Source organism: Chionomys nivalis, chromosome 14 (assembly GCF_950005125.1).
Source record: "Chionomys nivalis chromosome 14, mChiNiv1.1, whole genome shotgun sequence".
In the NCBI taxonomy this organism is placed as follows: domain Eukaryota; kingdom Metazoa; phylum Chordata; class Mammalia; order Rodentia; family Cricetidae; genus Chionomys; species Chionomys nivalis.
In genome coordinates this window covers 10,201,915-10,224,690 of record NC_080099.1, presented here as the reverse complement: position 1 = coordinate 10,224,690, position 22,776 = coordinate 10,201,915, and the positions used below count along the sequence as shown (strand labels likewise).

At 49.8% G+C, this 22,776-nt stretch overlaps 1 protein-coding gene across 3 annotated transcripts in view; it reads left to right on the top strand.

The window, feature by feature from the left end:
- Positions 1-22,776, top strand: part of Loxhd1 (lipoxygenase homology PLAT domains 1) — a 135,991-nt gene that overhangs the window by 76,384 nt on the left and 36,831 nt on the right. For all 3 annotated transcript variants that reach the window (XM_057788900.1, XM_057788898.1, XM_057788897.1), the window contains 10 exons: positions 3,374-3,540; positions 4,320-4,424; positions 6,192-6,320; positions 7,396-7,560; positions 9,943-10,124; positions 13,138-13,254; positions 13,895-14,057; positions 17,541-17,695; positions 21,430-21,639; positions 21,765-21,900. In XM_057788900.1, coding sequence (XP_057644883.1) covers positions 3,374-3,540; positions 4,320-4,424; positions 6,192-6,320; positions 7,396-7,560; positions 9,943-10,124; positions 13,138-13,254; positions 13,895-14,057; positions 17,541-17,695; positions 21,430-21,639; positions 21,765-21,900 — 1,529 coding nt within the window. The remainder of the gene's footprint in view (positions 1-3,373; positions 3,541-4,319; positions 4,425-6,191; positions 6,321-7,395; positions 7,561-9,942; positions 10,125-13,137; positions 13,255-13,894; positions 14,058-17,540; positions 17,696-21,429; positions 21,640-21,764; positions 21,901-22,776) is intronic.

The window sequence follows — 22,776 nt, the reverse complement described above, 5'->3', positions numbered from 1 at the left end:
GAAGGCAATTCAGGCTTCAACTTCACAGCTTCACACAATGACCTCTCTACTAGGCCTCCGTTCAGGGACACCCTAACATGTACCTAGCCTCAGTGACTTTATTGTGTAACTCCTTTCTTCTCACCTTAACTCTAAAACCAGAACTGCGTGGCCAAAGATGCCAAGTTCTGCTGCTTATTGGGGCTGGAACATGGCTCTCACTCAATTACATCTTCGCCAGCTTCATGCCTTTCACTGCCTAAGCTTGGCTGTTCTTGAACTTGCTATGTAGACCAGCCTAGTCTCAGACTCAGAGATCCACCAGCCTCTGTTCTCAGTGCTGTGCTGTGTTCCTACCACTAGGTCACACTGCCTATTAGTTGAGGGGATCCAGGGCAATCGAACTGGCAGAGGGCTCTTCCACGGGGAGTTCAGTGACAGTAGAGGAAAGCATGCTGGTTCTGGAATGGCATCAGGGCTGCCGAGGGTCTGACACTAGGGGAAATTTAGGTAAGCCCTTAATAAATAAATATTTGTTGGATAAATTTCTTGGCCTACAGCCTGCTGTGTCCTGAATATTGTCCTTCTTTTGGGCCAACTTCCATACAAAACAGGAGGTAACAAGACTCACCCTATTCCCCCACAAACCCTACCTTGTCGTTTCAAGGATACCTGATGCATACCTCAGATAGCTCAGTGTTCTCATTGCCAAAACAATTTTGGTAACCATAGGATTCTGACCTGCGTGGATCCGCTGCCAAACTCATGCTAGGTTTCCCAGCACCTGTCACTGCCTCGTTATGGCTGTCATTTCCTCCTCTAAGAAGCTGGCTTTTTGGCACTGCCCTGCTTACTTCCCAAGGTGCTCCAGCAAGTCAAACGCTTTCAGCTCAGAAAGTACAGGGAAAGCTGAGAGACAGGCTGGAGGGAGACTGCGCTCAGTTTCCCCTCCGGCTCAGGCAGGGTTGGTTACTCGGTTCTGTTGATTTGACATTTCTGGTCCAGCCCAACAATTTAAAAATTATTGTAGCTTTGTAATCTATTTGAATGTCTGTCAGCACTTGTCCTCTTTCATTATCCTCTAAGAATATTAGCTATTCTTACCTTTTCCAAATCAAGACATTAAGTGATTTGGAAAAAGAGAAAAAGCTCCTCTTGGGAGTTTGACTGTTCTGCCATTGATGAATGTGTGGGGAATTGTATATTTAGAAATTAAAGTGCCACCCCCAGGTACATTTCCTCTCCTGTCCAACTGTTCTTTTGTGCATCTCAGGAATTTGCAAGAACTTTTTACTCTGCACGGCTAGGTGTTCTGTTTACATCTGTGTCCAGGCAGAGTGTGTTCCTGTTCTTGCGAAGGAAGGCCCCTCGCTGGTTTTTGTGTCCTTCCTCATTTCTCCATCCTGCCCCATGTTTTTCTGTGCACGTGTCACTGGTTTGTTCTTCGTTGGTAAGAAATCGTCTTTAGTGAGGGTCTGTAATGAGCTGTCTTCAACAGTCCTCACACTGACAATGAGCACAGCTTAATCTTGGAGGAAAAGAGACATTCCCACAAGTCCAGAAGACAGAACCACAACAGCAGGTTCCCTAGACACACTGCTAACCTCCAGGGGTCCAGGACCTTTCCTGGGCTCTCCTGAGAACTGCCAAGGAGAGGGGACCGCCAATGTAAAGGCTCCAGGAAGATCCATTTTTGTTCGGTTCAAGGAAGAACAAAATCTGAGCAAAATGAAGGGGAGAGGGTGAGGCAGACTGGTACCAGAATGGAGAGACAATAGAAGCCAGGCGGGACAGGCTTGTGTTCATTATATAGAAGACAGAATGGAGAGACTTACAGAAGCCAGGCGGGACAGGCTTGTGTTCATTCTATAGAAGGCAGAATGCAGAGACTTATAGAAGCCAGACGGGACAGGCTTGTGTTCATCTATAGAAGACAGGAGCCTCTGGAGGTTTTAGGGCAAAGGTCAGCAGGATTCTGGTCTGGTTGACACAAGATGGCAAGTTAGGAGGTTGTGACGAGAAGGGTGATGCTGTAGGATGGCGCCATATACTGATGTTCTTCTGAGCCAGGAGCCGCCATGTTCGATTAGCAGGTGGGGGTAGGTGTGAGATGGAGAGGGATCCGGGAGATTGAGAGGAAGATAAGGACGGTGTCAGTGTTCTCAACCCCCTGACCAATCTCACTCATGAGCATTGATGCAAAAATACTCAATAAGATACTGACAAATCAAATGCAAGAGCACATCAGAAAAATCATCCACCATGATCAAGTAGGCTTCATCCCAGAGATGCAAGGATGGTTCAGCACAGTGACTCACTCTTGCCCTCCCGGTCCATCTTCCTTGGCCATCCGAGTGTTGGGCTGACATCACATCCTCTGATCTGCTTCTCTAACATTTGGAGTTGCTGAGGACACAAACAAGAGGAGACATTCTTCAGGATACCACCCACCCTAGAGCTGAGTTAGTTCCTAAATGGCCCTTTCACATCAGGGCAAGGAGAAAAGGAACAGATGGAGAGCAATGGCCCCTAGCTTGTAGAAGGGCTGCATGCTCAGACCTTTTGAGTTGCCCTGGGTCTTAGACATTGACCTACAGCCTCCAAGGGTGCCTTGGCATGCCTGAGGAGAAGAAAAGGGGGGAAGGAAAGAAAGAAGAGCAACAGTGGTTGAGTTAGCAGATTCCTCCAGAGAGCCTACCCTTAGGCACACAAGTATGTGCCAAATATCAGGTGGGATATGCACAAAAACATGATCCATTGTGTAAAGTTCAAGCATGACTGGGGGTAGGGTGTCCCAGCCCTTCGTTTTCGAAATCTGACAATCCTAGGAAGGAGTTTGCTCAAGACCACACAAGGGTTAGCAGGAGTCTGGGAACAGGAACCAGAGCATTGACCTGTAGAAGAGAGTCCTGGCCCACCTTCCTCTCTGAGCCCCTCCAGTGTACTGCATATGCTTTTCTATGGAGGACTCTTCATGAACATCATCTCCCTTGATGACTGTGAGGTCACTTTCTGCTTCTTAGAGACACTCTCTCTTCCCCCAATGTCTTCAAAGTTCATGGACTGCATACATGGGTGTGGCGCACCTGCCCTGTGCAGCACTGTGCCAGAAGAGCCAACTCAGATTGTCCAGGAAGGCATAATAACGTTTCTCATAAGCCCCTCTCTTTCTAGATTTTTCCACTCAGCTCATGGGCTGAGCGTGTCTCTGGATTTATTATTTACCTCAAGCAGACTGTGGGTAATTCCTAGACTGGGCAGAATGGGTGGGTAATGCCGTGGTGGTCAGACAGGGGAGTCTGAGCCCACGCAGGTCCCTCATTCTAAGCCTGTTTCAACTCCCAAATGAGATTATTTCAAGGAGATATCCCAATCTTCCTTACCCTACCCTCAGGTACTACTTCCCATGCCAAAGGTGGCTAGCAGTGGAGGAGGATGATGGGCAACTTTCCAGGGAGCTGTTGCCAGTGGATGAGTCCTATGTGCTACCCAGCGAAGACGAGGAGGGTGGAGGACATGGTGACAATAACCCCCTTGACAACCTGGCTCTGGAACAAAAAGGTTCCTTGTATTGGAGATGTCTTTCCCATCCCCCATTTTCTCTTCTCTTCTCCCTCCATTTTCTCCCCCCTCCCCACTTCTCTTTCCCTTTCCCCTCTGTCTTCTGCCCTACTTATGGGTTCTGGGCACATCCTGATGGATACTCTAGCTGTCCTGCCCTTTCCTCCTGTCATGGAGAGATTGTAGAAGTTGTGGGGGGCAGGCTCCCATATGCCTAGCATAGGATTTGGAGTAAGGCAGTTCACAGCTAGAGTTGTGTTATTCAGGGGCAAAATGATTGAGCTAGTTCTGATTTATCTTTTGTCCTCCCTCCAGGGGCATTTCTGGGCTCCTGGGGTGTATTTCTGTGGGAGAAAGTATTAGCTGACTAGAGACCCATGATGCTCATCTCAGTCCCTAAAGCCCTGTCCAGTCTGGAGAGGTCAGAGAGGTCAGACCAGAGCTCCTGGTTATGGGCTGCTAACACCCAAGTCACCTCATGCCTCCCTGACCATGTACCACCTCTACAGACCAAGGGCTTCCCATAGGCAGGGCAGTGACGTTTCTATATCGTGAGGGGGTTTCTGGAGTTAAAGGCACCTCAAAGAAAGCTGTTTGCAGGACTGACCACATGAACAGACATGTTTTTATGGTGACCATGGCCATCACAGGTAGAGGATGATACAGGGGAGGAACTGGAATGACAGAGCCACAGTGGACAGATCAAGCAGCCTTCTCTCCCATTCCTTGGGGTTCCCAGGTGATCTATGTTTCACTTCTGTGCCCTCTTCCCCCGGCAGATAAATCCACCACATTCTCAGTGACCATCAAGACTGGGGACAAGAAGAATGCCGGCACAGATGCCAATGTCTTCATCACACTCTTTGGCACACAAGACGACAATGGTAAGGAACACAGCATTTTCCTGGGCACCATGGTAGAGTTAGCAGGTTCCTGGGAGGACCAGGCCACACCTGTCCCTCAGCAGAACACAGTGCTGGGTCCCCCGAGACAAAGTGGGGGAGACTGCTTCTGTTGCAGCAGCAAAGGAACCCTTGTCCTAACTGTATCCCAAAAATTACCTGGAAGAAAGGACTCTTTCAAGTTCAATAAAACTCAGCCCTGGAGGGTCCCAGGGTCCCCTCCTATAAGGTCTTCAGGGAGTGCCAGCATTGTTCCAGAGGCTGGATGGGGACTCGGTGAGGGTGACACCTTCATTTAGTGCAGTCACCTTCCACTCCATCCTCCCCTGGCCGTTCTGCCTGCGTCTGTAGTGGAATCGATTCTTCAAGGAGTCTCTGTGCATTAACTGGAAGCTCTGTGCCGAGCACCACTGAAGAACGAATGGACTTAACCCCAAGCTTCCCGTCTACAGCAGTGATGTGCTGATCCGAAGCATAGCTCTGAAACCTGATTCATTCGTTCAAATTCCTGTTCTGGTATTGGCTGTGTGATCAGGGGCAAGTTGCTTAACCACCCTGTGCCTTTCCTGTTTGTTAGATAGAGATAAAGTTTTATGCATGTCTCAGGGCTGTGAGTTTTATTACACAGAACACTTAAAATTTAGGGGTCAGTGAACATCGATTGTCACTATTACTTAGGGGTTTGAATAAAATGGATGGTGTATGATGAATTAGGTCACAGCTGATAATCACTACGCTTGTGATGGTCCCTGTGTCGTTTTCCAGAGAAGTGAGGGGCTCTGCCACTGCCCTTGCTTGCCTGGGCCTCTCTGCTGTCAGCCACATTCCTGAGCACTTAGAATCCTCATCTTCTTCAGACCTCACAGTGGCCCTGTGGGGAGAGCACCAGGCCACCTTTCTGAGGTTTGAGGAAGACAAGTCATAGACATCAAGCAGTTTCCCCAGGACCACTGGATGGCAGGAGGCTGAGCTGGGCACCAGATCTGTCTGTCTTTCTGAGCTCTCAAGTCTGCCTGCCAGAAGGCTTTCTGCCTGAGGGCCTCGACCTGGGGAGGGAACTTCAAGGCAGCATGGTAGGAGGAGGTAGGAGAGAATGGTGAAGACTGAGTCCCCCTCAGGTTTCAGACCGACGCCACAGCCAGCCCCAAATTCCACAGCCAGTGAGGGCACCTGAAGCCGTCTCTCCTTGTGAGTCCAGGTGTGTCTCCAGACAGTGTTTGCACATGGCTTCCCCACATGAGCATGGGGAAGGTGACCTTGTCACTGGCTCTGTCCCCATGCAGAGAACTGCCAGGCTTGTGGGAGAAGAGCCCACACTGGCTAGACGCCCTGCTGCCGTCTCCTGCAAGGGCATGGAGAGGGGTTTTCTTTAGATGTAGACAGGGAATTGCAAGTTTACATGAAAAGGTTTTTAAAAAATTATAAACACACACACATAACATACACACCACACATCTCATATATATATATATCATATACAACCATATACACACACCACACATCACATACCACACACACATACATACCATATACACAGCATACAAACACACCCACCACACATACAAATACAGACCACACACAAGCGCACACATAGGTGCCCACTGGGAGGTGTGACATCTTTGATCTTTGGTAGAAGTTCAGAAGGTTGGTCATTATGAGGAAGAAGGAAGAATAGTGGATGAGCCAGACTGGGAAAGTCTTAGAACCATTCAGTTACATTCAGTCATGCTGAAGTTGTCTGGTTGGCAGGAATCACCCTCCTGAAGTCCTCCAAGACCAACAGTGACAAATTTGAAAGGGACAGCATTGAAATCTTCACTGTGGAGACGCTGGATCTGGGAGACCTGTGGAAAGTTAGGATCGGCCATGACAACACAGGTCTGGTTCTCTTCCTTCCATTCTCTGGTAAAACTAGAGAGCCCACAGACAGGTCAGTGTGGGCTGCACGACTTTCAAAACAACACAGTATCTCAGTCTCGCTTGCCCAGCAGAGCCCTGGCTGCACCAGTTCTGGGCTTGTTGATCTGCACTGGGACCTGGACGTAGGTGACTTGGAAAACCTCAGGAATTTTAATGTGCAACTGGATTATAGAGCCCCTGAGAAAGCTTAGTGGGTCTCTAACCTGATGGTTTACCTAAGTCGCCCAGAGTGGGAGGGGATACTAGAACATGACTTCTCTGTTCACCCCAGCATCTCTGACTTGAGGTTCTGATTTGGGGTTCCGTGCTTATCTTTTGAGTCCCTTGCTCATGCATAGTTGCTAGCCTAGGGACCCCCATTGAGGAGCCAGTGAGCCAGCCAGTCCTTCCTGGAACCCAGGACTTCATGACAAAGCAGCCCGACAAAAGTTGTGTCCATATTTTTTTCATGGTACAGTAGGTCTCCGCTCTTCCCCAAACTTTCATTTCTTAGCTCAAGGAAGAAACTCTGTCCTAGAAGCAGGTGCTGTCGGGACTGTAGGATGCGGGTCTCTGCCTGACTTTCATTTCCTTCCCTAAGCTGAGTGCTGTCTCTGCTTTCGTCCATCACAAATAGAACCAGAAAGCTCTGAGCATCATCCCCAGCTGAGGTCTCCAAGAACGCAAGCTTTCCTTAGCTCCTTGTTTAGAGCTTTGCCCACCCTGGACACCATTTTGCTTCCCTTGCTCTGGCTTGCCTGCCCTGTTACCTCCTCACGGTGCTCCTCCCAGACCAACAATGACAAGCGCCACTTTCTGCTTGTTTCCCTGGCCTGGCCCGAGTGGGATGCAGTTTTAGCCATGTACACATCTCAGTAAGAGTTAATGCTGTCAGCCAAAGGGTACTATAGGACTGACGGATTCTGGGTGACCACATTGACAAAGGAAGGGTGCTGGGAGTTTCTGAGCTCACCCACAGGAAGCCAAATTGTACATGTTCTTAGTGGGTTCTCCCCCCCCCCCCCCGCCCCATCTCTCTCTCTCCCATCTCCAGGCAAGGCCCCAGGCTGGTTTGTAGACTGGGTAGAAGTGGATGCTCCCTCTCTTGGAAAGTGCATGACTTTTCCCTGTGGCCGCTGGCTGGCAAAGAATGAGGACGACGGGGCGATCGTCAGGGACCTCTTCCATGCTGAGCTTCAGACACGACTCTACACACCATGTAGGAACCCTCATGGCAAGGCCGGCCCTCCCAGGAGACCCTATAACTTGTCCCACCCAGCCCCAGCTCTTCCTCCACAGTTGGCTTGGGGCCAAACCCACCTCGGAGATTCTGTTCAATTTTCTTGTCCCTTCCTCAAATGTCCTGAGCTCTGGAGTTGAGGGAGTACTGTGGACCTAGCCCCGGACCCCCAAAAAAGATGATATTAGATTTATTCTAAACTAGGCCCCACAGTAGCTGATGACAAGACATCGTCTAGTCTCTCCAGGACTCCGTTTCCTCATCAAGGTCTCTGAGGAAGGATCTGCTTTACCTTCTTTACTCCCGAGGGCCCAGCAAGGCTGAGCTTCTATTTCTCAACAAGCTCTAAGTAAGGTCTTTTTCAGTCCGGAGGGCCTGTGGTCATTTATGTGAAACACCTTTCCCTGTGGCTTGTGGGTAGGCATCAGTAATTCCCCCCAGTTTACCCCAGAACTAGTCTTTGTAGCACTGAAGTCAGACAAGTGTGGGCTCGGGCTCCACCATAGGACCTCGGACTATTTCACCCCTCTGTGTCTTGCTTTCTCCTCTGATAAAATGGGCACAGTAATACCTGCCCCATTGGACATGCAGGGATGGAAATGGCTGCTTAGGATACAATGTTGAATACATAACAAGTTCTCAGTGGGTGGCTAGCACCATCACAGGCACGGATACCACTGTCCTTTTTCAGGGAAGCTTTTTAAGTACACTGGAAGGAGACCCCTCATCTGAAGAAGGTTGGGATCTCCTAAGACCAGGTAGCTCCTAATATGGATGGCTTCCTTTAGGACCCAATAGCATAAGATATTGTATATTTGCTTGAGAACTCCCCTAGGGTTTCAATTTTTCCTTCCTTCCTTCCTTTTTCCCTTCCTCCCTCCCTTCCTCCCTCCCTCTCTCCTTCCCTTCTTCTTCTTCTTCTTCTTTTTTTTTTGGTGCATATGTGTTATATAGTGTGTGTATGTGTGGTGTGGTGTATTTACTTGATAATATATGTGTGTGTACATGTATGTGACTGCGTGTTGAGGTCATTCATCAATGTTGTGTGTCTTCTTAATTGCTGTGTACCTCTTATTTTTCAAGATAGGGTCTCTCACTGAATCTGAAGCTCACCAATTTGGCTGGGCTAGCTGGCCACTGAACTTCAGGGATCCACCCTTCTCTATCCTAGCTCCCCGTGCTGTTGTTATAGGCATGTGACCCAATGCCTAGCTTTTTATGTGGGTTCTGGGGTCTTCATGCTTGCTCGCATGACAGACATTTTACCAACTCAGCCCTCTTCCCAACCTGTATTCATCTTCTCCTCTTCCTCTCTCTCTCTCTCTCTAGATATATATAGATATAGATAGATATAGATATAAATGGATAGATAAATATAGAGATATAGATAGATATAGATTTCCCATATATAGAAACCCATAATGAGTATAGTCCTTCATATACATGTGAGACAAACCAACATGTCACTCTGTGTGGTACCTAATAGTGTTTTCTGTTCAGAAGACTGCTGACTACTCATTAACCTCATTTCATAACGTACTAATGAATCTCACCCTGTAGCAGACCCTGTTGCTTTAGCTTAATTGCGTCAAGCCATAGAGTAAGGTGTGAATTAGATCCACCCCACAGACAATCTGGAGAGGGGCTCAAGAATCCTTACTTATCTAAGATCCCGCCAACAGCTCCTGGACTGCAGATCCTCAGCCCGCGTGGAAACATGCTGGTCACTTGTCATGGAGCAGTTGTACCGGGAAGGTGCTTGTCAGTGGGGCTCATGTGCCAACTCTCCTTCAAAGGATAGATAGTCCTGTAGCTGCTGAATGACCTGATGAATCCTCTCCTCCGCTTGGCCAGTTCTCTGTAAGGGACATCTATAAAGCCAGGGAAGCTGAGTAAGAGGCCAGGTGTGACATGGGTTGGTTCAGGGAGCTGGCATGTTAGGAGCAAATCAGGGGCTGAGAGCGATGGACAGGATGAGAAGAGAAAGTCATGCCACCTCTGCAGCCTGGCTGCCCTGACTGGCGATTTGTCTCTGAAATCCGAAGCTCTAGGTTACAGAACCCTGCTAAGCTTTATGCCGAGGACACTTTAATGGAAACCAAGGCTCCTAAGTACCTTGCCCAGGCCTCATCAAGTTAGGTCCTGTATTTGAACTTGAACCTTTAAAATTACATAATCTCTATGTTCAGCCAGTCCGCTGTAGTAGATCCACCATCCGAAGGATCAGGGCTTCTCTGTGGACACTAGGCTTGAGATGCTCTCTGTGAAAGACCACTGATGCTGTAAAGGACTTGACCTCACCTATGGTGTCTCCTGTTTTCTTCCTGCCACCCCTGGCCTTGCCCTCTGTTCCCCTCCCAGTTGTCCCTTATGAGATCACCCTCTACACCAGTGATGTCTTTGCTGCCGGAACCGATTCCAACATCTTTATAGTCATCTATGGCTGTGACGCCGTGTGCACCCGGCAGAAGTTCCTGTGCACCAACAAGAGGGAACAGAAGCTGTTCTTCGAGAGGAAGTCTGCCTCCCGCTTCATCGTGGAGGTACCTGGTTCTGTGCACTGCCCCAGAGGGGCTGGGTCAAGAGTAGCCCTTCATCTAGATGGGCCATAGCTAATGGGGGATGAAGAGCTTGTCCAGCCTCTCTGAGCCTCCATTATGTCCAGTCAGACAAGTGGATGATAAAGCTAGCTGGGCCTTCTAGGACGAATATCAGGATTAAAAGTGATGAGCAGGACCTTGGGAAACAGGAGGCATACCAACAAGACATCTTCCTGTCTCTACTGTGTCTGTGGCATGGCTTCCAGGCAGGCAACTGGGGTGCTGGGTGGTGCAAACCTCTCACAGGGGACCACATGAGGCCGTCTGCTGCTTGACTTTCGGGCCGCAGTCAGCTGGACACAGAACTGCTGTGGGCTTCACAGGTCCTGCCAGGTCTGGCCAAGGGGTTCTGTCATCTGATGCTTACCAGGGATGTGGGTTTCAGCACCGAGGAATTCCCACATGCCTTTATGCAGAGCAGCTCATGATGCCTGCCCTGTCCTCTTTTGTGAGCTAACTTAGCCAGGAGACACAACAGAAGAGTCCAGACTGCCTGCAAGGAGCTTAAATATAGTTGGGGAGCCAAGTACTGTACTCACGGCAGAAAATCTAGGGATTATTGCCACCATGGGTCCTGAGGGTCAGAGGCACTAACGCACGGGATTCAGCGATGTTCAGTCACTGGACCCCTGTAACAGTTCTGTACTCTTCTGACCCTGGTAAAGAAGGAGGGGATTGGGGCACAGCAAAGTTAATGGCTTTCCCCAAACTACACAGCTAGCATGCAGGGAACCAACCTAGAGGAACAGGCTCTGATGTGCATGTTCTTTTACTCTGTGGTAGGCTTCCAAGTGGATTGAGGTTGCTGTTAGTGTTCAGAGAAGGAAGAGCCCTGGAGGAGGTGGATTAGAGGCGGGTGTGGAAGTAGGCATTCTCGGGACAAGGAGAGGCATTCCTGGGAGGTGAACAGCATACCCATGGGTGGAAACAGGCAAACATAGAGCTTGAAGTCACAGGGGAGCATGAAGGGACTTAGGAAGAGAGTAGCAATGAAACCAGCCTGGCAGAGGAGCCAGGAACCTTGGAAGCCTCGGCGCTCTGAGTAACGGGGACCAGTGGTGACATGTCCATATAGTCTGGTGGGAAACAAAGTGTTGAGCTTGTCCTTATCCTCAGCCAGCTGCTGCCGCAGAGATAAAGCTCCCTCCCCACCCTCTCTGGGAGGAGTCAGCTTTGCTGGGAGGTCTGTTGCAGAAAACTGAGGGCTGGTTCACTCATCTATACAAGGTAAAGTCTCACCACGAAAGATGATGTGGCAGGCGCATCAGAGTGTGATGTCATCAGAGCCCAGGTCCTCAGCAGGACTTCTGTGGACTTTCATCAGTGAGGTCCCATTAGTAGGCAGCTATAAATTGCCAGCTCACTGCTTGGGTCTTAGGGGGATGTAGGAGCTTGGAAACAAACGGAAAGGCTTTGTTCCTCGCCTGTCTTTCCTGCCTGCAGTTTCCACCTCTCTACTCTCGTATGGCGGATCCTCAGTCCACATCTCCCCTTCCAGCCCTGACTCTGGAGTAGCCCTTAGCCAATGGCTGCTTCTCTCTGTGGTCCACCCTGAGGGTTGGCCGGGAGAAGAGCGCTGACAGGATGCCAGAGCTCTGTGGAAACATCAGCGCCATTCTAAGCACTCAATATAAACCAAGTTTTTGAGTGTTCATGACAGTCCCAAGAGGGTGGCAGTGCAGCAATCCCATCTCACACATAAGCACCCAGAGCAAGAAAGGTTGTGACTTACTAAAATGACATTACACAGTGAATTTAGGGTCACAGCAGCTCCTGAGCCTTGTTGGATCATGCCTTCACCCCTCCCAGGGAAAAATGCCAAAGCCCTTTCTGATAGCCATGTCTTCTGAGCCCATCTAGGAGGCCACCACCCCTGGGCAGCAGTCCTCTGAAGGCCTCTTTACTGTCTGTAGTGCCACAGCCAAGACAGTCGCCTGATGAAAGCAATTCAGTGCTTGCTGTAGAACTCAGGTTTCAGAAGTGCCATTGAAGCCACTAACCTCAAAGCCTATGGGACAGGGAAGAAAAAAGAAGCCCTGGGTAGAAGAAGATACATGGAACTCTTCATTTCCTGGTCACTTCAGGCAGCGAGTTTGTCAGTTTAGATGCTGGGGACCACACCCTTCCCTTGGGCATCTGCACTTCTCTGGCAGATAATGATAAGATCTATTAAAAAAATCTCTGCGGCCACATCACTTGGAAGCCCCCATCTTTGTTTAGTGACTCTGAGTCCTCTGGGTTTGCAAGGCCTCGAAGGACCATTTGCGGCCATGGATTCTGTTCTCTGATTCAGAGCAGGTGGCAGGTAGTGGGACATCTTGGAAGGGCAGCAAGGACATGGCAGCTGTGGCATCCTTGTCAATCTATGGTGTAGCATGTTGCTTGGCCAGGCACTTAGAGCTAGAGATCAGGTGACAAAAAAAAGCATGCTGTAGTCTTTGACCTAGCTATGACATCAATGGGCTGCCCCAGCCATGCCCTGGCTTTGGCTGACAAAGACACCATTTTCTGTAAGTTTGAATGAGCACAATTTGTAGGAGTAGAAAAAAGGAATTACTGAAAGGGAGGGGCTCTTAAGAGTCGGTAGGTTTGAACATGGTCTATCAAGATAGGAGCATGGGCTGTACTAGATCTCTTCTGAGACCCAACTCTGTTCTCAGAAAATTTGCTGCTATAACATCATGTCATGGAGGATGGGGAAGGGGATGGCTTCTGTGAGGAGTCAGATACGCCTGAAAGATCAGAGTGCCCAAATCAGGGCCAATTAAGTCAAGACTGAAGGAAGAAAGAATGGCATGTGCAGAGGGGGGTCTTGGCCTGGCTGGTCAGCAGAGACATACGGAGAGCAAATCACCCCCTTAAGTTCAGAGGAATCTGAAGATGGATGCCCCCAAGGAGGCGCAATATGATTGAAGCCCTTCTATTAACACGTAGTGCCTTTTTTTTCTATATGAAGTTAGAAGATGTGGGTGAAATCATTGAAAAAATCCGGATTGGCCATGATAACACAGGCATAAACCCTGGGTGGCACTGTTCCCATGTGGACATCCGCAGGCTCCTCCCCGATAAAGACGTAAGTTGGAGATGTGTCTGTCCTTCTTCATTTACCTTTTCCCAGAATGAGCTCACAGCAGATTGACCTGATGTTTTGCTTCAGCCTCCAGGACATGTTAACCAGCTCAGATCCAAGGCATATTCTTCCGGGGGTCAAAGAAAAGAGTTTAGGCAATCTAGTCTGGTCTGTGTCTCCACCTGAGTCCCAAAGCCACAGGACCAGTGACCAGCATGTCCTTACTTCTATTCAGGGTCAATTCAAGAGGAAAATCAAACCTGAACAACTTGGAAAACACTAAAAAAATGCAAACTTCCCCAGCTAAAAGACAGTGCAGTGCTGGGGATAAGATGGATTTAAAAGCACAGAGCCCTTGCCACCCACGAACCCCAAGTGTCAGGGACAGGGCTCAGATATTTATTTTTAAGTGATCTAAGAAGTATAACCTTCAAAAGCTAACTCACCCTGCTGCGGCTGTGCAAGTCTGTAAGGCTAGGTCTCTGAAACCGGGGCAGGACGGGTTCCTGTGTTTTTGTACAGGGAGGCGACGTCTTCTTCGTCTCTGGTTCTGATGAGCCTGAACATGCTGGCAAATCCCTGGAGCTGGTGGCTCCCACCTTGCAGACTACGGGCTCATCTTCCTCCTTCCTCCTTACCCCAGGGTACAGAGACCTTGACTTTCCCATGTGACCGATGGCTTGCCACCTCTGAGGACGACAAGAAGACCATCCGAGAACTGGTTCCTTATGACATCTTCACTGAGAAGTACATGAAAGATGGGTCCTTACGACAAGTCTACAAGGAAGTGGAGGAGCCTCTGGACAGTAAGTGCACATGGGATAGGTGGCCTTTGTCACATAGCTCCAAGATCACATCCCTTCTCACAGAGCACCAGCCCCTGCCAGGTTGAGCATCCTCACACGCGAGGATGGTCTATGTTATCCCTGGGAAACTGAGGCTCATAGAGGCTATGCAACTTGCCAAGTTCACACAGCTGGTAGATGGCAGGCCAGTCCCCAGAGTCTTGCCTGCTTCACTGCAAGCTTTGTGCTCAAATCCCTTCCTACGTCTACAGCATGGTACATGCCAGCAGATCACCCCTGCTCCTGGCTTTCTATATGCTCAGTTTATGTGGCCAACACTTGGTGTAGAGTGATCCCATTTACTCTTACAGGACAGTCTAGGGCTGGAGTGTAGCTCAGTGGGAGAGTATTTGTCTAACATAGGAACCTCTGTTTTGAAACCCTGTACTGTAAAAGATTTATTTTTAAGACAGAAAAATAAGGTAGAAATATCCCGGCAAGGCATGTTTCTGGGGGTTAGGTCAGCTTCTGGATCTGTCTAAGGTCATAGGATTCTATTTCCTGCGTGAACTCATCACGATCATCCATGGCTGTTATTTCTAGGCAGTATTTGAATCATCCTGACCACCCACTTCTTTGCGTTTCTTCCTGCCTTTGGTCTCAGTGACATCACCATATTCCGGTTATCTTCCTGTCTCCCGAAATAGTCTGCTCAGTTCTAGGTCCTTTCTTGTGCCCACTGGCATTCAAGGTTCACTCCTCTGCCTTCTCTCCTCACCGCGCTGTTACACAGGCATGTGCATGCACACACGTGTGTCCTTTCTTTACCTCATGGTAGCACTGTTCGTGTCACTCCCTATGCTGCTCAGCTCTGAGTAAACCTTAACTATTTGATAATCAGCATCATTTGTAAAAGTCTCTACCACTGATGATACACACATGACACCCACTGACCTCTCCAAATGGGCAGTCTACACAGACTAGAGAAGCTTTGGGAACTTGGAAAAACAATCCAAATTTATGGTATTATAGCTTTAAAAAAAACTGGAGTAAAACCTAGGATTCCAGGGAAACCTAAGATTCTCATAGGTGGAGACAGGGCATAGATCTTCCTGCTGCTGAGAGTCCAAAGACAAGAGGCAAACATATTTCCATTTTATATAAAACAGTGACAGCCCCTGCTTTCCTTTGATCTGAGCCATTTTGCCTAAGGGTGGATCTCTCTCCATCCATATCCCTTTCTCTGAATAGCCTTGGCTGTTCAGTCTGGGAGATATGTCTCTTTTCTGCTTGGACCCCCAGATGGACACCCTGGGCTGCCGTTCCCAGCAACACTCTTGAGATGTTCTCTATAAATCATACTCCACAGAACCCACTCTGAGGTTTCTAAGGAAACACCTCTTCCCTGACAAGCTGTGTGGCCTGGGTGGGACGAGAGGGAGGAGGATCCAGAAATAGCTGGATCCCGCATACTCATATTGCTCAGCATCAGAGGCTGAATTGGTTTCCTTAATTCCCAAAGGACCAGAGAAAACAGCAGGAGGTGGATTGGGGTTGTTAGAAGACCATCCAGTCACAGCCCCAAGGACACAGCATCCCAGTCCAGGACAAGGGCTCCTAGAAAAGGCGTCCTAACAGGTCCACCCACCCGTGATAATTTCAGATGTGGAGCAGGCTTGAATGTAGTCAGAATGAAGGGGGGTGGTGGGGAGAAGACAGTCATCAACTGTTGCGTCTAAGCTGTGACAAGATTCCTAATGTTGTCTCAAGTTGGTGTTGGCCCGACAGACTTGGGTAATGCTGTCTCTTTTAAGGAACACAGAGACGATTTCATCATCAGCTGTAGAGGCCCACGGCATGCTTGCTGGTTCTGCACCAAACTGAGCAGAGTGGAGCCTGAGCGAATGGTCCTGGACTATTGTCTGTATCGGGACACAGCTCTGTCCATCAAGTCTCATAAAGAAACAAGGGGCTTTGGAGAATGAGTGGCTATGAAGAGGCAGGGGGAGGGGAGGGAGGGTTTGAAGAAGGAGATGGGTACCAGAGGGATCAAGTACCACTCAGACCCATGAGTTTGTGATGCCAGGGTTAGTCTCAGTGGAAATAGACCCTGGTGACAGGAGTTGGAAATTTGAAGCACAGGGACCTGGGTTGAAGATAAAGATCCAGGAGGTCAAGGAATACAAACATAGGCTGTGCAAAATGGGAGAAGGTTGAGGTGGAACTAAAGAATTTAGTGATTATGGACTGAGTGGAAGATGGGGGACCCAAGAAAGCCAGAAGGCAGCACTGATGCTGTGGAATCCAGAGGAGAAGAAGGGCACACAGGGAACCATGGGTGGATGTGAACATGTCTGTAACTGTGGATGCAAGCTGCCCACAGCACACTGATTTGCCTCATTGAGTTAGAGGTGGCTGTGGGCCCACTTGCAGGGGTTGGAAGAAAGCCCATCTCAGTCACTGTAGGAAAGACAACCACTCTCTAAGGTCTTGTAAGTCCCTGGGGTTCACAGGAATGGCCCGCGGACCAGGGTAGGTCTCGCACCGCCCTGGTTCTCCTGCCATGCACTGCCATTGAACTCTGGGTCTGTGTCAACACTTGGCGTCATTTCTCTGAGTGACCAAAAACAGGGCTTCAGGAACCCCCCATCCTCCCAGTTTCCAGCCACTATTCTAAAAACTTCCTCCCCATCCAGTTCTCTTACGGACAATCCAGCCAAGTCCTGTGATGCTTGACCTGAAATTCCAAATTCCCCAGGGCAGAGGGCTAGAGAGGAGAGAAAGAGGCTTTCCAAGCATCTGTAGGAACATATGCAGGACTTGCTTGCCCACAGGTCTAGCGGCTAGGGATGCAGCCGTCTCATTGTAATAGACACCTACTAGCTACCCTTGCTGAGCCACCGTGGCAGAGCAAAACCAAGACACCATACTCATTTCCATTCTCCTCAGAATCTTTGTATACTCGTCACTCTGATACTGAGCCCTCCCCCAGGCGCCATGGGGACAAGGACAAGGCACCAGTCACTGTGGCTTTGGAGGAAACAGTTTGCCTGGGGTACTAGGGCAAGGTGCAGAGTACCAATGAATTGAAGAATAAGTCAAAATAAGTAAGGAAGCACACATGCGTGTGCGCACGTGTGCACACACACATACACACACACACACTCCAGTTTATCAACACTAATTAGTTAGATGGGAAGAAGTATCACAGAATAAAGACTCAGTGGTCATAGTGACAGCATACTTAAGATAGTCTCCTTGGATGCTGTGGATGGAGGAACTGGGGACCACTCCAAAAACTCCTATCTTTTGGTTCTCTGAGAGCCTCCTGAGTGCAAAGACCCCATACACTGTGCTGCTTACACTGCCTAGCCAAGCAGCGAAAGGAAGATGCTGCTGCTTTGGACCAGACCTTTGTCTACTGGCAAACTCTGCTGGCTAGAGCTAACCTGCTGTCACCCTTCTTGTCCCTCTGTCTGTCTGCCTGCCCAACTTGATGGGCAGTTGTGTTGTACTCGGTACAGATTTTCACAGGGAACGTTCCTGGGGCAGGGACCGATGCCAGGGTCTACATCACCATCTATGGAGATCTCGGGGACACCGGAGAACGGTACCTTGGCAAATCAGAAAACCGCACCAACAAGTTCGAGAGAGGAACGGTAGGAGAGATGCAATGGATTCATGCGACCTGTCTCCTCTCTAGGTCTAGTCATCTGAATGCCAGGTCTTCTGGTCCTGAGAATATCCTGGCACTCTGTGGGGTACCATGCATCCTCCTTTGGGCTTTTGACATTGCTTTTCCTCTGTAAGAACAGAGTGTTCCCCTTCTGCAGCCAGTGCACTTCTCTGGGTCCTACATGGGGTGGGGTGGAGTGGAAGGCGGGCCTGATCTCTAGATTGCCCTCTCTGTGGGGACAGCCTCTTCAGAAAGCCAGCTCACTGTGGGTGGTTCATGCATGTGGAGGTGGGGGCTGCAGGATGGCAGGGGCTGCCCTGAAACCTGATGAGGAGCCTGGAAACCTGGCTCTGCCTTCTGCTCCCTGTCTGTTTCACCTCTGCTGAACTTAGTTTCCCTGTCTCAACGATGAGGAATCAAATATAAATTGGCTAAAGTGTGTTGTACAGGGCTGAGGCCCTCGGGAATAATGCAAAGGATACTGGGGAACAGAAGGGCTCCTCCCTGTCACCCAGGTAGACTCACCTTGACCTGGCCTGTCTAGTGAGGGCCAAGCATACTAAGATTCTGGGACTATAAAAAGGCAGGAGAGTCACGTGGCCGATCAGTATCTGTGGCACTTCTAGCTCTGATGCACTGTGATGGACCAGAAGGACAAAATCCATCCAATTGTCCGTTCTATGCCCCTCAGCTTCCCTCTCCTGTCCCTTCTGCATGCCGTGCCACACCCTTCACTGGGCCCCCAGTTCCTCTCCATCATCTCCATGTGCCTTAGTCTACCCCATACCCCACAGGCCAGGGGATCTCTGAGGAGAACAGACATGGAGCTAGTCTGGCTGCAGTCTTGCCCATGGCCATGCCTGGCAGGCAGCCCCTGCATGGCAGAGAGCCTGACTCTCAGCCAGCCAGACCCCTTTGTACTGAAACGCCTGCTACTGGTGAGGAGGGAATTAGCCCGGGACAAGTAGCAGGTATCCTGTAAATGGATCTGTAATGCCTGGTGACCCCATGTGCCAGGCTCATAGAAGAAGCCCCGGCCTGGCTGCTGGGTCCTCAGAGGGCATGTCCCCGCCCTCTTGTTAGTCACCTGGATAAAACCGTCAGCCTTTAACTTCAATTTCTTGCTTCTGGCTTGTGAATAATAACATGATCCTCAGTTAGACATCTATGCTGAGAAAGAGGAAATGTACGTCATCTTCTACAGGGGAAGATAAACACACACACACAGAGAGAGACAGAGAGAGAGAGAGAGAGAGAGAGAGAGAGAGAGAGAGAGAGAGAGAGAGAGAGAGGGAGAGCACAACACAAGAGACATAACGGTCCTTAGGAGAGGGCCTATCTTGCTCATTTCATTTTAGGAAAACAGAAAGCCAACGAGGTCAAAGTGAATTCCTGTGGTGTCCTGGCTCTATACCAGGGGCACATTTCACATTTGATCCAGTACCCAGACAATGGGCTCAGATCACCTGGACTTGGACATTGATTCTAACACTAATTGGTTATGTAATCCTGGACAAGTTACTTAGCATCTCTTTGTCTCATAAAATAGTTTCGAGTGACTGTGAAAGCCAGCTGAATTAAACCATGAGATACCCAACTGTGCCCAGTGTTGGGCCACAGCGCCACAGTGTTGGGCCTTGTTAAGGCTTAGGGGAGCTCCCCTGCCCCCACTTGCTGTGGATGCCTGCTGTTGATGTCTGGTAAATGCATGGCTATAGTAGCAGTGTGTCTCATGTGGCTGATGGATAGACTTTTGTTCATGCCAGAGCCTAGGAAAGAATAGGTGCTCGACAAATACATACAGAGAATAAGTGGATGGAAATATAAATGAAAAGTGATGTAATCGATTCTCTAAGTTCAGATTCAGCTCCCCACCCCACCCCCACCCCGCTATAAACAGTCTGCCCCATCGCATTCGCTGTCTTTTTTGGCTTTGCTGTTTGGAGTTTTGGTCTTTTGTTTCGCTGGGGTCCTTTTGAGACAGGGTCTCACTCTATCGCCCAGTTTGACTCAGAACTCACTGTTTGAGCCAAGCCGACCTGGTCATCATGACAGTCCTCATGCCTCCACTTCCCTAGCGCTGGAACTCCAGATATGGGCCACCATGCCCAGTTCTGGTCTTGTCACCCCACAGGAAGAGCTGGAGCTGCATCTGGCCTGGTTCCTAGCCACGCAATCCTCAGTTCATTGCTGACCATGAAAGTTTCCATTTCTCTAGCCACTCACTCTGGGAGCCAGGAGTCATTCTTGATGCCATCTCCTTCTCAGCACCCTCCCCCTGCCCACATTCAACCCATTGCCTGATCAGAGAGTCTCCCCATAAGCACCCCCAGATCAGCTAAGGCAGCTCCATAGCCAGCAGCCCTTCCTCATCTGTCTCTGCCTTGAATCGAACCTGGTCTCCCCAGCAGTTGCCACCAGATTGCCAGTCAGCCATCCAATGGTAGAGTACTCACTACCTACCTGCTAGTGGAGCACTCACCACCTGCTAGCGGAGCATTCACCACCTGCTAGTGGAGCACTCACCACCTGCTAGTGGAGCACTCACCACCTGCTAGTGAAGCACTCACCACCTGCTAGTGAAGCACTCACCACCTGCTAGTGAAGCACTCACCACCTGCTAGTGAAGCACTCACCACCTGCTAGTGGAGCACTCATCACCAGCTAGTGGAGCACTCCTGCTAGTGGAGCACTCACCACCTGCTAGCGGAGTACTTGCTACCTGCTAGCAGAGAACTCACTACCTGCTAGCAGAGCTCTTACCACTGTTAGTAGAGCAATCACTACCTGTGATCCCCCAGGGACACACAGACCACGGACATCACCAAATCTGCCATGGTTATCTGCAACTTTTAGGACCTGCCCTGCACAGTCTGCCTAGCAAGTCCCCAGCAGGCCACTTGAGCCCATTTTGAAGAATAGCCACACTTTCTCCTCTGTGCCTTTCCATGTGTTTTCTCTGTATTCGGGCCCATGTGTCACAGAAGCCCCATGTGGTGCTGCTGTGAGTGTGGCTTCTCCTTTGCCTGTGAGGCATAGTACTGGCTAAATACTTCTCATCTTGCCCTTGGCATTTCAGTGGGACGCAGTGGAACTCTTTCTACACCAGGGTATTCAAACAGAGATGGAGCTGGCTCTTCTCTGTAACCACACACATGTCCACTCCATATTCAAACAGAGATGGAGCTGGCTCTTCTCTGTAACCACACACGTGTCCACCCCATGGAGAATGTTGTCCCACAATTGTTCCACTGTCCCCAAAGGACTGAGGGCCCAGATGGCTTCTGATTTCCCACTGTAAGCGTTGTCCTGCTACAAACACTCTTGTGCACATGTCAAGATCTTCCTTCCACACAGAGGCAGCTGAGTGGAGGGTGTGCTCAGTTTGACTCTGGTGAACTCAATGGTTGTAGTTTCTGGCCTGCATTGGCCAGAGCCTTCAAACATTTACATAGTTTGTGAGACACTTTCTTCCAAACACCGACAGGCTCATCCCAAGAAAGATCTGGGCAAAGGCAGTTTTCCCCAAGGAGGGGCATACAGGAGTGGACTATATAATGGGGCCAGTGAAGAAGTGAACCTTGAACTTGGACTTTAATTTGGTTCTAGAGGGGATCCCCATCTGGAAGTGCCTACTCAACTGGTAATTTTGGAGGATGGGGTTAGAGGGGTTAAAGTGAGGTGTCCCCACCAAGTCCCTATGTTTGGACTTTCCAGGCCGACACCTTCATCATCGAGGCTGCTGATCTTGGTGTCATCTACAAGATCAAGCTCCGCCACGACAACACCAAATGGTGTGCCGACTGGTACGTGGAGAAGGTGGAGATCTGGAATGACACCAACGAGGACGAGTTTCTATTCCTGTGTGGACGCTGGCTCTCCCTGAAGAAGGAGGATGGGCGGCTGGAGAGGCTCTTTTATGAGAAGGTACCCCAAGGGGTCCTGGGACCCCCATGCAACCACAGCCTCTCGTCGTTTTTCTGCTCAGGGAAGATCTTTGGTGCAGAAGGTGCCAGCGCTGCAGCGAGACCAGGCTGTGCTTTTCCTTGCAGGAGTACACTGGTGACCGCAGCAGCAACTGCAGCAGCCCTGCTGATTTCTGGGAGATCGCCCTGAGTTCCAAGATGGCAGATGTGGACATTGCCACGGTGACAGGACCCATGGCTGACTATGTTCAGGATGGCCCTGGTAAGCAGAGCAGGGAGCTCTTCGGAAGATGAGCAGGCACAGGGAAACAGCTTCAAACGGTTCTCAGACAGGCTGTCAGTGAGGCCCTGATGTCACTGATGGAATGGGTCTTGAGCTTTGTGCTTCACTATGTTCACACGCACAGCAGCCCTGTGAGATGAGCAGGCAGAGAGAAGCCCTCCAAATGGAGCAATGGGTAGAGTTTTGGTGATGGTCTCCTTCATCCACCAGAAGGGTTTGTCCTAAACTCTGCCCTCATCCAGACTCTCGGAACATGATTTCTGGCCAGGTGACCTGGGACAAACCAACAGAAAGTAGGACCAGCAGCAGAAATCTGCCACCCAAACTGTGATGTCGTATGTACCCGTGTCCAGGAAAGAGGCTCTGAGCTGTTCATTCGGCTCGTGGCCTCTGTGTTTGCTTCCTCCATGAAGCAGTATCCTAACTCTTCGAGAAACTCATTTCACCAATCATAGTTTTGAGATAAGGCTGTGCTGTGTTTATTTCTCAAACATTAAAACACCTGCCTTCTTAATTTAAGTGTGTGAGCAGCAAGATGCCTCCCTCCAGGAAAGCACGGTGTAGGTCTGGGTGGCCAGCAGAAATTGACACTCTTATCTACACCCGACCTTCCCACTGTGTGAAAAATGACAGTCTCCACAAGGCAGCCATCCTGTGATCCCCTGTAACAAGGCCTGTACAGGCTGGTACAGAGCACCCGCTAGTGACTCTAGCCAGGAGAGGCTAGTCCAGACAGCTTTCAGAGAGACACACAGCCTAAGCCTACTGCAGCAGGGTCGTGTCCCCTGTCAGCTGGGATGACAGGCCAGGAGAAGGGTTCTTGGCTTGTTGATTCCTGACTGCAAATGACAGTGA